Source organism: Abramis brama (assembly GCF_963993115.1).
Source record: "Abramis brama genome assembly, chromosome: 13".
In the NCBI taxonomy this organism is placed as follows: domain Eukaryota; kingdom Metazoa; phylum Chordata; class Actinopteri; order Cypriniformes; family Leuciscidae; genus Abramis; species Abramis brama.
The window spans coordinates 25,258,611-25,273,505 of NC_139975.1; the positions used below are offsets into that span (position 1 = coordinate 25,258,611).

General features: G+C 38.4%; 3 protein-coding genes across 3 annotated transcripts; 2 read left to right on the forward strand and 1 right to left on the reverse strand.

Moving 5' to 3' along the window:
* Positions 1-2,628: 2,628 nt before the first annotated feature.
* Positions 2,629-6,116, reverse strand: tmx2a (thioredoxin-related transmembrane protein 2a). The gene is made up of 8 exons (XM_084132714.1): positions 5,825-6,116; positions 5,205-5,265; positions 4,993-5,106; positions 4,786-4,862; positions 3,717-3,823; positions 3,584-3,649; positions 3,043-3,172; positions 2,629-2,964 (listed from the first exon to the last, which is right to left on the reverse strand). Exons 1-8 carry the CDS (start codon positions 6,011-6,013, stop codon positions 2,773-2,775), a joined length of 936 nt encoding a protein of 311 aa, XP_083988840.1. The 5' UTR covers positions 6,014-6,116; the 3' UTR covers positions 2,629-2,772.
* A 37-nt stretch (positions 6,117-6,153) lies between these two features.
* pmf1 (polyamine modulated factor 1) lies at positions 6,154-11,854 on the forward strand. Its single transcript, XM_084132718.1, has 5 exons — positions 6,154-6,422; positions 6,501-6,606; positions 9,298-9,398; positions 11,345-11,540; positions 11,636-11,854. The coding sequence occupies exons 1-5, from the start codon at positions 6,244-6,246 to the stop codon at positions 11,702-11,704; spliced, it is 651 nt and encodes a 216-aa protein (XP_083988844.1). The 5' UTR covers positions 6,154-6,243; the 3' UTR covers positions 11,705-11,854.
* Positions 11,855-12,100: 246 nt separating this feature from the next.
* Positions 12,101-14,841, forward strand: med19a (mediator complex subunit 19a). Its single transcript, XM_084132717.1, has 6 exons — positions 12,101-12,854; positions 12,969-13,091; positions 13,238-13,371; positions 13,467-13,563; positions 13,647-13,741; positions 14,622-14,841. The coding sequence occupies exons 1-6, from the start codon at positions 12,635-12,637 to the stop codon at positions 14,685-14,687; spliced, it is 735 nt and encodes a 244-aa protein (XP_083988843.1). The 5' UTR covers positions 12,101-12,634; the 3' UTR covers positions 14,688-14,841.
* Positions 14,842-14,895: the final 54 nt, after the last annotated feature.

Consider the following 14,895-nt stretch of genomic DNA (forward strand, 5'->3'; position numbering starts at 1 on the left):
TGATATTTAGGGGTTGCACAAGACAAAAGAAAAATCACCTATATCACTTGATTAGCGGTATATAAATATATTTGCTGAAATGTCAATCTTTATGTTGTTTATTCCTTACACTTAACATGGAGCTACATAAAGGACATATAAGCATAAACTGCAACTTATTTGGTACATATTATAGAGAACTTACCATTTTAATAGTGAATATTATTACACAACAATCTTATACTAATGTATTTCTACAAGTCTGTTCAATTTGCTAATTCAGATGGAGAATTGGCAAGACCTTTGACAATTGTGCTTTTGTTTGAGTCAGGATAGCTTTCTCTGTGGCGTTTAACCACCTGTAGTAAGAATTGTTTCTGTTCTTCTGATTTGGTTAATATAGTATTAAAGTCCTGTATCAACTTGATGCCCCTTTCTGCAGTGTCATTCACAACTTTTAGGGATTGAACTATCTTCTCTGCACATGTGAATTCCTCATTTTCCTTCCATGTCTCAGGCTGTGTTTGTAAGAACGACTCTGGTAGGCCAAGAATTGTGAAGAATGAATTTATATTCATTGTCACAAAATTGCTGAGGGTCTTCTGTTCATAGTTCCCATTAGCATCAAGTCGGTGAGGTGGGTCATCTGATCTTTCTTTCTCTCGCATGTTCCTCACCATCTGCATCTTCTCATGTGCATCAACATTGTCGCACACACGCACACACACAGTGCGACGACACACACACATTCTCAAAACTTCAAGGGGCTTGTGCAACCTCTAAATCATCTTCAATTTAGCTGAAATTTTAACCCTATTCCTTACCCTACCCTATTCCATAAAGGTCCATGTTTGCAAGGTTCAAATCATAGAATTTAGCACTTTATTTTTTTTGCTTATTTTTATGGGCCACCCTAGTATATATGTATATGATCTGAAAATATATACATCTTTTATCTTATGCTCCTGCTTCAGCTGTTCTGATGGCACAGATATGATATTCATGTCAATATGAAACTCAGGACCAGTCATCACATACCAATAACATGTAAACAAGGTAAATAAAAAAAAGCTCTAGAGCTTTGATTGTGTTATCAACGTTGAACTTCATATGAGGTTGCTGGAATCCCCTCATTTCACTAATGTTTTTCCTAGTGTGTTGATTGGATTTGCTGCTCAATTTAAAGGGACAGTTCACACAAAATATTGCAATTTATCACAAGACATATGGGGTTTGAAAGACATGAGTATGAATAAATTATGACAGCATGTTCATTTTTGGGATATTCCTTTAAGACTGTGAAACATCAGTATGAATAACTAATGCTGGATCAAACATGATTTACTCAGCAGTTTTAAAACTTTCAACCTCAAAGGCAAATGTAGCATAAAATAAAGCCTGAGTCAGGAGTGTTTGACCATTTCAAGGCCAAGAACTCCTTGGTGGATTGAGAGATGGATCAGGGACGTCCTGTTTGTAAAACTGACTGTTACATTTTAAATGGCCCATAAAACGCGTATAATGTCATCCTCATGCATTAACCTAGTTTATGATGCTGGCATTATATGATCGCGGACAGGATTTTATCTTTGGTGGAAGTTAACTTAATATTGTGTTTTTGTTTAAAGCCTAATATTTTTTTTTAGATCAAACAGTGACTGGCAAACCCCCTGCAGTACCACCCTGACTGAAGAGAATAATGCAGTTTAAAAATGATTTTCCTTGTGAGTGCAAAAAATGAATGCAAAGAGGCCTAGTTCAAACTGTACTCAATACATTTATTATAAAAGCCGGAGGTCACAATGTGAAATATGAAATTTGAAATATTGCAGGTTTATGTGCTGAATGACATAACTTTTAGATTGGTTTCCTGAAAAGTTTTCTGTGAACTAAAATGAAAGTCGTAGTTAAAGGAGAACTCCGGTCAATTTTAACATTGAGCTCATTTTTTTGTAAATTTGGAGTGCTGTCAATACAGAGAACAACGACAAAAATCGGTGTTGCCTACACCGTGTTATCCTCTTTTTAAAATTTGCACCCTGTTGACTTCAATGGGGCAAGTTTTAAACCTGCTTTTAGCCTCTTAACATCCTTGATGTGTCATTACAAGTGCACAGCCATTGTGAGTGATTCCTTCAGAGTGAACACGGTGAATCTGACTGCAGTAGATGTGAAAGATATGAATAAAAGTGATGTTAATTCAGCCAGCGCTCATACCTGTATTTACATCCTGTTTTCGGTCGAAGTCCACAGTAATCGATTGTTGAGTTCACGCGCATATGTTTAGTTACCTATGATCACGCGCGTGAACTCGACGATCGATTACTGTGGACTTCGACCGAAAACAGGATGTAAATACAGGTATGAGCGCTGGCTGAATTAACATCACTTTTATTCATATCTTTCACATCTACTGCAGTCAGATTCACCGTGTTCACTCTGAAGGAATCATCTAACATGGCTGGGCACTTGTAATGACACATCAAGGATGTTAAGAGGCTAAAAGCAGGTTTAAAACTTGCCCCATTGAAGTCAACAGGGTGCAAATTTTAAAAAGAGGATAACATGGTGTAGGCAACACCGATTTTTGTCGTTGTTCTCTGTACTGACAGCACTCCAAATTTACAAAAAAATGAGCTCAATGTTAAAATTGACCGGAGTTCTCCTTTAAGATTAGCAGGAAAAGTCTTCCACATGCGAGGCATTTAGATGTGCTGCACTATTAAGTCTAGAGGGAGAACATGTGTGTTGGGTTCATGATGCTGAATTCATGTGTCAGTTCAGTTCTGTGTCTTATTTGTCTTTTTTGCTCTCTGGCTCCTCCTCTTCCTCCTCCTCCTCCTCTTCCTCATGAGGGCCGACTAGCTCCTCTTCTTCAGGATCCTCCTGCAGGAGTGGCTTTGGTTTCTCAGACTTCTCTCCCTTGCTGAGTTTCTTATATTTTTGGAATATCTCATTGAGATTAAACTCTCGAATGATATTTTCCTGTAAAACACACAAGTGAATGTTTTAGAGAAGAATAACCAATTGCTGTGTATATCTTGAGAGTGTTGGAGTTTGTACCTCAGTGAAGCTCCACCCAATGGCCCGTCCCTTCTTGTCCACCAGAGGGCGCCGCATGAGTTCTCGGCCACCCTGCAGTAGCAACAGGGAGGGCAGTTGCTTGCAGAGAGGCGAAGGGTTTACATTATACCTGGAATGAGAGCACAGGACTGTCAGTGTTGTCTTTAATCAGAACTAGTATAGCAAGACACATCTCTTAACAAGACTGTTGCTAAAAATATGTTGAGGTTAAAGCCAAATCGACATTGGACAGATCTTTATTTTCTTTAATCAAAGTAGCTTCCAATCTCTCTTGTTGCGTCATCTTTTCTCTGATGATGTGTTTAGTGGCGTGAGGGCGGGGCAACCTGTCACTCACATCAGATCCACCAATAGCAAACCACAACCATCCAATCAATTCCCCATGGACGAAAGTCCCGCACTACATTTCTTCTTGTTCGAGAAGCCGTTTCACTCGGATATACGCCACAATATAGGGAAGAAAAGACTATTGCTACTCCTGTTTCATGCTGACTTTGAAGAGAAATAAAGATGGCTTTACCTCTCGGCAACTGCTCCGTATTGTCCAATGTCCACTTTTCCAAATTTGAGGCCTAAGCAGCTATAGCTGTTGAACACAGGCAAAGTCATTAACCTCATTAAAAGTAGATGTGTGTGTTAGTAGTGTGACTTACTTAAGTGAGAGGTCAGCAAAAATGGGGGCAAATGACTGACACTCTGGAGACCAGTTGGCATAAAACTCAACAATCCATGTCTCACGACCGTCCCTTTGCAGTTCTTCCTGACATTGTATAGAATAATGTGCACATTAGTTTCAGTTCATGACATAACATGACATTAAATTAAATAATGTGGAATCTTTAGTAGTGAGATGGTCCTCACTGCAGAACACAAAATCCAGGGGGAGGAGTTGGATCCAGATCCAACTCCTCCCACCTTACATATACCTAAACCTACCCATCTCCACCCCCTGATCCCTAAACCCACCCCTAAACCTACAAATCTCCACCCCTTATATCTGGATCCAACTCCGCCCCCTGGATCTCATGTACTGCAGTGAGGTGCTACTGTTAGTAGTAGCAGAGTTTATACTACTGTAACATGGCCTCAAAAGTCAAATAAGAATCTGGATCTATATGCAAGTAAAAAGGTGTTTAATGGTACATATCCATGACTTGACCGTGGGACACATGACATGAGACGTAGCTCTTGATATTGACCCGTAACACCATGAACCATGAGAGGCACATACACACAAACAAACAATAATCCACAAAGGGAAAGGATAGACACAATTTTAAATAGCTAACTGAAACATGATAAAACAACTAATTACAAAGAGCAAAAGAACTAAGATCATGGACAGAACAACAAATCAACATGAACGCATGAATTGCAAATTTCAAAATAAAAGACATGACACAGATCACAGGATCCTGACAACTGCAATGTATTGTCAGATGACTTGTATAGCTACTTTCTATCAGTAACATGTGATATCAAATTTAAGCGTTTTTTTTTATTTTTTTTTTATATTGGGAATGTACAAAAATTATGGCAAATTACAAATGATTACACTGAAAAGGGAAAAAAAATCTTGATGCTTGTTTTAATATAAAAACAAGAATATAAATATTATTATTTTTATTAAAAAGCAGAAGTGTTTGAGTGTTACACATGCATATCAACATGCAAAAGAAGATATTGGTAAAATATACTGAAGTCTGACTGAATTCCACTCACATCTATAGTTGAGTCACTGAAGTATGTGATGTACTCGGGGCCCATGTGGATCGGTGGTTTACATGTGATCAAGAACACTGTATAGAGAAGGCACAGTATCAGAATAATGTAATATTACACATCACAGAATTATGTAATGCTGTTATTTTCTGAATCACGTGTGTACTCGTGACCATTTCCAAGTGTGTCTTATTTTCATTTATTTACCCACACACAGCGAGAGGTAGAGAAGGCCAAGTCTCAGGTCCACTCGGAAGAACAGCACCACGTTCGCCACCTTACTGAAGAGAAATATATTCCCTATGTGTTGCTCCACGGTTACTGAGACGGAAAGAGATCAATCCTCAATTAAAATAAAGCACCATCGAGGTACATATTTTTCATGAATATCGATTTGGTGATGTGTAATCTGAACTTACTTGCTCTGCGGTTCTTCATCATGACAATGGCACTGAGAAACATTAAAATCTCCACCTCCCTCTATAAGGAGCAGTAATACACATAATACAAATACATAAACACATAGGCTATATAAAAGTCTGGAAACATTACTATTGACTCGTCAATGAATCCTGAAAAAAAAGTTTCACATGCAGGTTCCAAAAAAATATTAAGCAGCACAACTGTTTCCAAATTTGATAATAAATCATCATATCACAATGATTTCTGAAGGATTATGACAGCTTAAAATTCAGCTTTGATCACAGAAATAAAATATATTTAAAGTATATTCAAACTGAAAACCATTATTTTAAATTATTTCACAATATTACTGTTTTTTCTGACCGGTACTGTATATATAATAATGACATTATTGTAGGCTGTAGGATACACTTAGATATTGCGTTTTGTTTTATTTACAGGGACAGACAGCACAGCATGCAGCAGTACCAAGGTCCAAAAGCATGTCAGTAGTACCATGTTACTTTTCTGCTCGTGCAAGTGTAAAGTGTTATTAAGCTGCAATAAAGGTAGGCTATAGTAAAAATTCTTTAGCATGACAGTTTCCTGAAGGCTGTCTCTGAGCTGCAGCACTGACCCAGTCGAAGGCGCATGAGTTGTTGTCTTCTCTCTGAGAGGGCAAATGCTCGCACAGTCCCGGGCAGCGGCGCACGAGGGGAAACGCCAGGGTCATCAGCAGTGACAGCAGGTAATAGGGCCGATAAAACCATTTGTAAATCTTTGGAAGATGGTATAAAGTGGAAACAAGGCCTCTAATTAAACTCATTGCTGCAGCCGATGTAAAAACCAACTCCCATGTGGTAAAGGAAAGAGAAGGGGAGGGTAGAAATAGATCATAAGACAGCTGAGGGGTGAGTGCGGTAATATGAACCTTCAGACCAGATAAGCGCGTTTCGAGAAAACGATTTGAACTGGCAGCTGCTCGCTTTCCGTAGTGTGACGCGCGCGTGGTTGGCGGGGACTTTTGTAAATATCAACAGTCAGCCAGGCAGTAACATGGAGGAGTCCGAGAAGAGCAGCGAATCTGTTTCAGCTCAACATAATGCGGAGAAAGTCGGTGATGTTTCGGCAGAAGCGTCGAGTCGTCGCAGTGATTCGGTGAAGTCTAAACCGAGGCTCAAGCTCTTCAGTAAAGTGATGGAGAAGAGTCTGCAGTGGCTGCTGGACAACGCCAGGTAACCCGGATAATCCGCATTCAGACTGGTTGTTTTTGTTGTCTGTTACTAATAAGTTAGTTGCACTCTGTGTGTCAGTTTCGATAGGTTTTCCCACTATTTCCAGCCGCTGTCAAAGCAAAACCCTCAGCTGACTGAAGCCATGCACAAACAGTTCATCAGCCAACTGCAGACTTTAGTACAGGTAATGCATGCACGCTACATATATTGTGTGCAGGGGCGATTCTAGGATTTTCATTTTAGGGGTGCTCAGCCCCCAATGAGGGTATGATTGAAAAAAAAAAGAAGTTTTTTTTTGTTTTAATGCGCATTATTAACTAGTTTCATTCATTCATCCATTAACATGGATATAGCAGGGTTTTATAATCACTGAGGTACCGAATGTGAGGTATTTAGGGGGATTCGGGGGCATGCTCCCCCGAGAAAATTTTGATTTCTCTGATCTACATATGTGCATTTTAAGATGTTTTGAAGGCCAAAAAAATTGAATAACAACAGCTTTAAAACCATGTGCGGGCAGCTGTTTATTTTTCTCACCTCATCAGCATCACACTCTTTTTCTCTTTGTTTTTCTCTTGCTCTGTCTTTTCCCCTCCTAAAGCTGAGCTTTGACTGATATAGGCTTTTCATTTTTGTCTGTCAGTGAAGAAAGTAAACATAGGGTCAACTGATAGGTTGATTCATGAATCATTTTCTCAGACAAAGCTACCAGGAAAGCTAGGTAACTAAGTTTATTAAATTCATTCACAATATGTACACATTCATTATTGATCTAGGCCTAATACATGGCCGTAGACAGGGCTTTATAATCAAAGAGGTCATAAATTTGAGGTTGTTATGGGGTTAAACATTTTTATTTCTCTGATATGTGCATTTCAAGACGTTTGAGGCCAAAAAAGGATAAGAAATAGATTTAAAACCTGCTCTCTCCTCATCTCCATTACTCTGTCTTTTTCTCTCAGTCTCCTGATCTTGCCCTGTCTCTTCCCCTCTAAAGCTGAACTTTTTTAATTTACTGAAGGCTACAAATTGTATTATATTAATTCTCAACATGTACACATGCATTATTAATCTTGTGCCTATGAAAACGGCTTTGTTAATGTTTCTTGTCCCCTCACAATGACATAATTACACGTTATAGGCCTATTTTCAGCTCAAAATGGCGAAATTAGACAAAGGTTTATTAGTTTTCTAATTATTTTTGTCATTCGTTTAACATTTATGACCTAAAAAACTGTCAAATATAAAATGTTTAGTTTAGCTACTTACATCTTCTTAACTCGCACTTGACCGTAAACTGAAGCGTCAGTCGTGCTGCTAAAATTCGCGCTCAGCAGCTTCTGTGAACATAAAGCCCGCCTACTTTGATTTGATTGGTCATCTCAAATATTCTGACATTGACGAGAAGTGAAAGACCAATGAGGCTCAGATGAACAAACACACACACACACACACACACGCGCCTCTGTTTCTGACCTGCGCTCTGCTTGGCGCTGCTGCGGATTGAAGATGAAGAACATTATTTAACCTTGTCAAAGACAAAAAATATATATATATATTTTTTTAGAATAACAACATTTCTTACTCCAAGTTTTAGGGGTGCTGAGCTCCTTTTTAGGGGTGCTGAAGCACCCCTAAAAAGGGGCTAGCCTCGCCCATGATTGTGTGTATTATATATTTAAAACAGTGTAACGGCCCTTGTCATTGAGTCGCCCGTCAATGATTGTGGTTTGTATTTGATTAAATTCTACTAGTGTGTATTTTTAACCATATATTTCTTTCCAGGGTGACTTGTAACATTATGTTCAGGGACTACAGATGAAAAATAGCCTTTGGCTAATTATGGTGTATTTACAGAAATGTTTTATAATGTGCATATGTCCCTGTTTACTAACTAAACAAATAAAATAGCATAACATAATCAGAAAAAGCTTTATATGTAGTTACAATAATACAGCATTTTCTCCACCATACAATATATTTTTAAATGAATTGCATTCCAGCTTTTATTAATATGATACTCTGATATTGATCTAGTTTACTGCAGTGCTAAGTGTCTCATAGCAGCGGCCGAGCAAACGAGTTATATAACATTATAACACAACTTTCACACACTCAAATGTATTTTTAGTGTGATTGTTTTGACCAAGTAAAACAGCAACGCATAACCCCACATTTTAAATTCCTCAAGTAACGTGGCCTGTATGAGTAGTAATTCAGTGCTTGTGACTGTTTCATTAGAAGGAAATAAAATAATGTGAATTTAAGTGTTCAAACGTAGGCTAACTCACAAAGTTCAGGGGCGAAGGAGGTGGACGCAAAACGTGAGGCATATAAGCTTAATAAAAACTCCAATGTTAACGTCCCAGGCTCTCGGCTCTGCCCTGCTTCATAGCACAGTAATGTTAATAAGACTTTAATACATTAGCTCACCAATGAACACGATTTCTGCCTGAGTCCCATCAGACTGCTTTCCATCGGCTGTGGAGGTGAAGACGACAACTCCCATGATTCCTCCCTTAGTCATGGCATCATCAAACTACGCCTTTATTATTGTTTTCAATAAGTGACCTCTAGCGCCGAAACTTACACACTGTGCCTTTAATTGTCATGAAAATAATGTCACAATTAAAGTAATCTTGATGGTCCAAAAATTTTCTAATCCCCCCCCCACACACACACATTCTTGACAGTCTTAAGTCACACTATCTACACACAACAGATGCACAAATTACACGTGGGTAATTTGATGGATTGAGCCGTGTAACATTCAGCGGTTTATTTGATCAGAATGATGCTTTATGTTAGCAGTGTATCTGTGCACAGTTTTAGTAGTGATCATTCTGATCATGTTTTGTGCTGGTGATGTGTTCAGGAAGAAATTGCCGCTGTGATTGAGGAGGGCGACCTGCAGGTGAAGTTTGAAGAGTTGGACAAACTGGAGGAGCTTGCTAAAGACACGCCACAAGCTGCATGGTGAGCTCACAGACTGATGCTCTCCTGACTCCACTGAGTCTTGTTTCTACAATACATGCAATAACCAAAATAGGCATTATTCCTACAATAAAACAATAACATAGTATTACTACAAAATAGTTACGTACCGTATACAGGTATGTATAATGTATAAAAAAGGGGGAAACAGTGCCTCCATTTTTTTTAACAGTAACGATATACAACACAATATGTGGACTGTGGAGCTAATTCCTTTTAACTCTTAAAAGGATCGTTCGCCCAAAAATGAAAATTCTGTCCTCATTTACTCAAAACCTGTATGAGGTTCTTTCTTCCGCTGAACACAAAAGAAGATATTTTAAAGAATGTTGGTAACCGGACAGTTGACGACACCCATTTATTTCCATAGTGGGAAAACAAATACTATGGAAGTCAATGGGGCCCATCAACTGTTTGGTTACCAACATTCTCCCATGTTTCCATTAGGCCCTCTTGCTGGTTAAGTTGAATATTCAAATATTGTGTCTTTTTTTAATGCTTTAAATTAAAGGTGAGGCATGTAAGATTTATTTCGAATATACATTATATTAACCCAGTTTATTGTTCATTGAGTAATATTAGTATGACATTCATGGGTTTTTCTCCCCCAACTGTGAAAACATTGAGCTTCCCAGGTACCACCAAAACAATAAGAGCTGTCAATCACTGCTCAACCAATAGTGCGAGTTGGGGGGGGGTGGCTACTGTAGTAAGCGGAGCCTTTTTTTTTTTTTTTTTTTTTCAGCCAAAAACTGAAGAGTCACATGGAAAAAGACGTTTAGCTTTTGGGTACAGAAGAGAAAGCAAAAAATCACCACATATAGACCTTCAATGATTAAACGGGTCATGAACACGTCAAAGCGAACGGGGCATTGCGCTGCCACACGCTATGATGGACGGTTCAATACAACATCATCATTCACTTGTTCAGAAAGACAAATGTACCAGTTCTGATGTTTCCTTTGATGTGTCCAGTGTAGACAGCCTCAAACAATTGTGGAGTGTCATGTCAAAAATGCACCTGGTGCAGATGGGTTTATTATAACTCATATGCTAGACGCTCCCATTCGCTCTACAGTGTTAACCTAGTCAGTGGCTTAATCATGATACATAGCAATACAGCTAAAAGTATTCCTAATATGTTGGAGCTTTTATTGGAAGTACCTGTTGAGACATGCCTTCAAAAGCACCCATTAGGAGCTGTGTTTGGGGGAGGTGCGAAAGTGGCGTTTGCAATGTTGTCTGAAATATGCTTTATTTTTGTAATTCCGCTCGGTGCCACTAGTGTTGCAGAAACTACATGCATCTTCTTTAAAAACGAACTGTCTTTAAAGGGATACTTCACCGATTAGCATTAAGCTTTGTATCAGTAGAAACCCGGTTATATTTTTAAATGGCCGTGCTTCCCTCCCTCATGTCCCCCTGAGGCGAGAGATTTCTGAAAAAATTGTCATTTTGCGTCATCGGGAGCTTTTTTGTCCAGAGGCGAGAGACTCCAGCCAGTAGAAGGAGCTCGTTCCGCATGTGTTCAACCCGCCCATAGGGGGATCTCACGATAAAACGGCGTCTTTTCAGTGTCGAGTCAACTAGTCGCCTACTTGTATCATTTCTCCCGATACTGCCCTCTGTAACCGGTAGGCGTGGCTTGGGCGTGGCCTCGTAGGGCAGCGAAGCAAGTGCATTCTGGGAGTTGTTGTCTTTCATCCACATGAGCCAAAAATACATTTTCTGTCTTTTCTCAGTCTAGAAGGCACCAACTTCTAAAATAATTTCACATTTCTACTACATAAATGACCCAATTTAAATACACATTCATCTTTCCAGCGGTGGAAAATATCCCTTTAAATACTACTATCTCTCTCTTATCATCCCTCTAAATGGACTAAATGAAAGATTTTTGCTTTGTTTTGAACCTTTATATATTGCAGGCGTCCGAGTGGTGTTCCAGAGCAGGATGTGTGCAGTGGTTTAGTGTCGTATTATAAGAAGCAGGAGGAGTACATGAGGATCCAGCTGAAGAAACTCCAGAAGGAGAACGCTGCTCTTGCTCAGAAGGTGCAGGCCGGCCGAGAGAACATCACACACACCGAGCAGCGCATTGCCTCAGGAGTGGAGGAATGGAGGGTAAGAGGAAAAACTGATTTCATTGAGACACTCACACATTTTCATTGCCATATGTTACCACAGATTCAGCTTTACCTCTTGTTCTCCGCCTGCAGGCATCTCTTGAAGATCTGGAACCAGTTGTTTTGACTCTTTCCTCATCTGAAAACTTTGGGTCTCTCTAACATCCATAGTCTAAATATCTTTTTCTCTCTCTTTTTTTTGATTAAGTGAAGCTTGAATATGAACTTTTTGTGCATCTGCATGGTTTATTGTGTTATAATATGCCATTAGTATGTGTACTCTAATCATTAAACATTTCATGCACTTTTTAACAGTGTTGCGTTTCATTTGTCTCGGAGGAAAGAATAAATAAATTAAAAAGACACAATTTGCTGTTACTGTAGTACTCGAAGATAATTATTCCAATGGACAAGATTGTAATATAAATGCAATATTTAAATAGAAAATATCTACAGTTATTGTTGCTATTGTAATATATTGATACAGGATCTCCTTTTGCATTATAAGAAGCATATGATTTTTTTTTACAGTGCTATGTTACCAGTTTTAATAATAATGTTGTATTTATAAAGAGCTGTAATATTGGTGGAAATTTGTGCAAGGGAAACTTTTTTTCAACTCTGGTTATTATTTGATAATACAGCCCACAAGCATGTTATGGTTGTTAAAAATAAATAATACAAGCTTCAAATTAATTTATTTACAGAAACTAGGGTGTTTTTAAAAAAGAGATCTTTTAAGTTTGTAATGTTCCATTTTTTTCTACTATGTAAGTCAGTGGGTGCCGTCAACTGTCCGCTTACCAACATCCTTTAAAATATTTTCTTTTGTGTTCAGCAGAAGAAAGAAACTCATACAGGTATAAAACAACATGAGGGTAAGTAATGACAGCAATTTTCATTTTTGGGTGAACTATCCCTTTAATAAAATTGAGTGCGCTTATGCTCGTGTCATTATGGCACCGCTGTTGTTGATAATGTGAGAGAGCTGCTTGAACTCAGTACAAAACCCGTGTGACCGGCAGCAGTTCGGGCCTTTTTTACTTGAACTTTGTTTAATACAAATATATAAATGACTTAATTTCAGGAGTTATGACGGAAATATTTTCATCTTTGTTCGGACAAAATGATGCACAGCCACCCACGGGGCCAGCGGCTTTGGGGTTCGCCCCCGGAAAACCTCCGCCGCCTATGCCGCCCAACCAAGCGCCTGTGGCGGCTCCGATTCCAGCACAGCACGGGGATGAGGGGCCTACACTGCGAAAACCCGGAGCCATGAACGAACCTTTCTATTTACTACGAGAACTGCCTGGTAAATACGTCTGTAGTGTTTAAGAGGACCTTAAAGTACATGTGTGATTTGTAACAATGTTATGTAACATGGTATACTGCATCTGGATCAGCTTTTGTGGTTGTTCTGTTTCAGTTGGAAACGACCTGACGGGAAACACGAACCTCATCACGCATTATAATCTGGAACACGCGTATAATAAATTCTGCGGCAAGAAAGTGAAGGAGAAACTGAGCAACTTCTTACCAGAGTTACCAGGTACAGCAATTTGAGAGAGAGATGCATAATATCCAATGAATTCCGTGAAAGATCTTGCCACAAATGGTGATAAACTGGCTTTTGACATATACAATGGTGTTGTTATCATAGCATTTTGCCACTAAAATGTGTTCACTCTCTTGCAGGGATGATAGACTGTCCTGGGGTTCAAGATGGCAGTTCCCTGCGCTCTCTCATAGAAAAAAATCCAGTGTGTGGAAACTCTTTCAGTCCACTGACAGGAGCTCTCCTCACTGGATTTAGACTACACACTGGCCCGGTAAACTAGTGCACTAGTAGTGAGCTGCATGCCTAGACAGCATATTGTTTAAACATCTAAAAGCTTAATGTTTCTGGTGTTTGTGTGTGCTGTAGCTTCCAGAGCAATACAGACTGATGCACATACAGCCGCCAAAGAAAAAGAGCAAGCACAAACACAGACATCATCGACCGCAGGATCCTCTTCCACCAGGTGACGTACTGACCTGAGACATGTTCACATGCTGCTAGTCTCTGCGCATACGTGCATGCTGTAACCTGTGTGTTCCTGTGCAGAAACCCCTTCGGATTCTGATCCCAAGAAGAAGAAGAAAAAGAGGGATGATGACCCTGATCGCAAGAAGAAAAAGAAAGACAAAAAGAAAAAAAAGGTATGAGATTGCACAGAACGTCAGGACGGGCTTACAACAGTCCAGCTGGCAAAGTACTTTTGAACAAGATTGGGTCTTAGAGGACAGACTATATAGTTTTTTAATAAATAAATACAGTAATAATTAATGTATGAATACATAAACGTTGGAGGCGGTAAATGAGATGCAGCCTTAAACTTTGCCCTTGTCATGGAAGAGTATATATTTCATAATTAATTTGAAGTTGCAGATTTTGTAATTTCATACTTTCATTCATTTATATTCATAATGTGTATCTAAAACTTGAATTGTGCAAATTTAATCAATGTGTAACTGCACTTTCTGATTTTACATATTTATAGCAGCTTTGTAAAGAATTGTTATTTTATTTGAATAAAATAAATGTTACTGTTAACTAAAACAATTACAAATGTTTTCGCTAATGGATGTAAAGCTAAAATATAAATATTAGATTAAAAAAACTAAAATGAGAAATAAGGATTTAAATATTAGACAAAATAAACTGACAATAAAAGTTTAAGTATTAAAATAAAACTAAAGTACAAAATAAAACAGACTAAAAATATGAATACATTAAAAATATAAAATAAAGGCTAATTCAAAATATTATTATTATTAAATGTATATACTATTTATATACTTTAATGGTATATCAATAACACTACAATAAAAAATACGATATTAAATGCATAAATAAATAAGCTTTGATATCAATAACATCTGAAATATAAAATGCCACCCAAACCCCATCCATACGCTGTAGAATATTTCGCCTATAATCTTGCTAGACATTGTAAACTGCTTTGATGCGTCTCTTGTAGATCCCAGTATATTCTGTGCATGTTTTTGAAACATCTGCTTTACCCTCTTTTTCTCTCAGAATCGACACAGTCCTGATCATCCTGGTCTTACTGGATCTCAAACCAACAGCAACAGCCTGAGATAGAACGTGTGTGTGTGTGTGTGTGCGTGCGTATGAAAGCATGTTGAACAGTGTTAGAGACCCTGATATGGACCAGTGTGTTTGACTGATGTTTACCTTTTCTTTTTCTTTTTTTTCTGAATATAAAGAAAACCTGAATAATAAACTTTGTTCTTTACACATGCTTCAAATGAACTTTGTTTTATTATCCAAAACATGATTGGCAGTAGAA

What these genes read in the sequence shown, in the direction of transcription:
- tmx2a (XM_084132714.1), bottom strand. Translation starts at nt 6,013, where the DNA reads ATGAGTTTAATTAGAGGCCTTGTTTCCACTTTATACCATCTTCCAAAG. An exon ending in ACTCATGCGCCTTCGACTGG is followed by an intron (nt 5,266 to 5,824) that starts GTCAGTGCTGCA and finishes TGCTCCTTATAG; the next exon opens with AGGGAGGTGGAGATTTTAAT. An exon ending in TCAGTGACTCAACTATAGAT is followed by an intron (nt 3,824 to 4,785) that starts GTGAGTGGAATT and finishes ATACAATGTCAG; the next exon opens with GAAGAACTGCAAAGGGACGG.
- pmf1 (XM_084132718.1), top strand. Translation starts at nt 6,244, where the DNA reads ATGGAGGAGTCCGAGAAGAGCAGCGAATCTGTTTCAGCTCAACATAAT. An exon ending in AACTGCAGACTTTAGTACAG is followed by an intron (nt 6,607 to 9,297) that starts GTAATGCATGCA and finishes TGATGTGTTCAG; the next exon opens with GAAGAAATTGCCGCTGTGAT. An exon ending in CAGGAGTGGAGGAATGGAGG is followed by an intron (nt 11,541 to 11,635) that starts GTAAGAGGAAAA and finishes CTCCGCCTGCAG; the next exon opens with GCATCTCTTGAAGATCTGGA.
- med19a (XM_084132717.1), top strand. Translation starts at nt 12,635, where the DNA reads ATGACGGAAATATTTTCATCTTTGTTCGGACAAAATGATGCACAGCCA. An exon ending in TTTACTACGAGAACTGCCTG is followed by an intron (nt 12,855 to 12,968) that starts GTAAATACGTCT and finishes GTTCTGTTTCAG; the next exon opens with TTGGAAACGACCTGACGGGA. An exon ending in GCAGGATCCTCTTCCACCAG is followed by an intron (nt 13,564 to 13,646) that starts GTGACGTACTGA and finishes GTTCCTGTGCAG; the next exon opens with AAACCCCTTCGGATTCTGAT.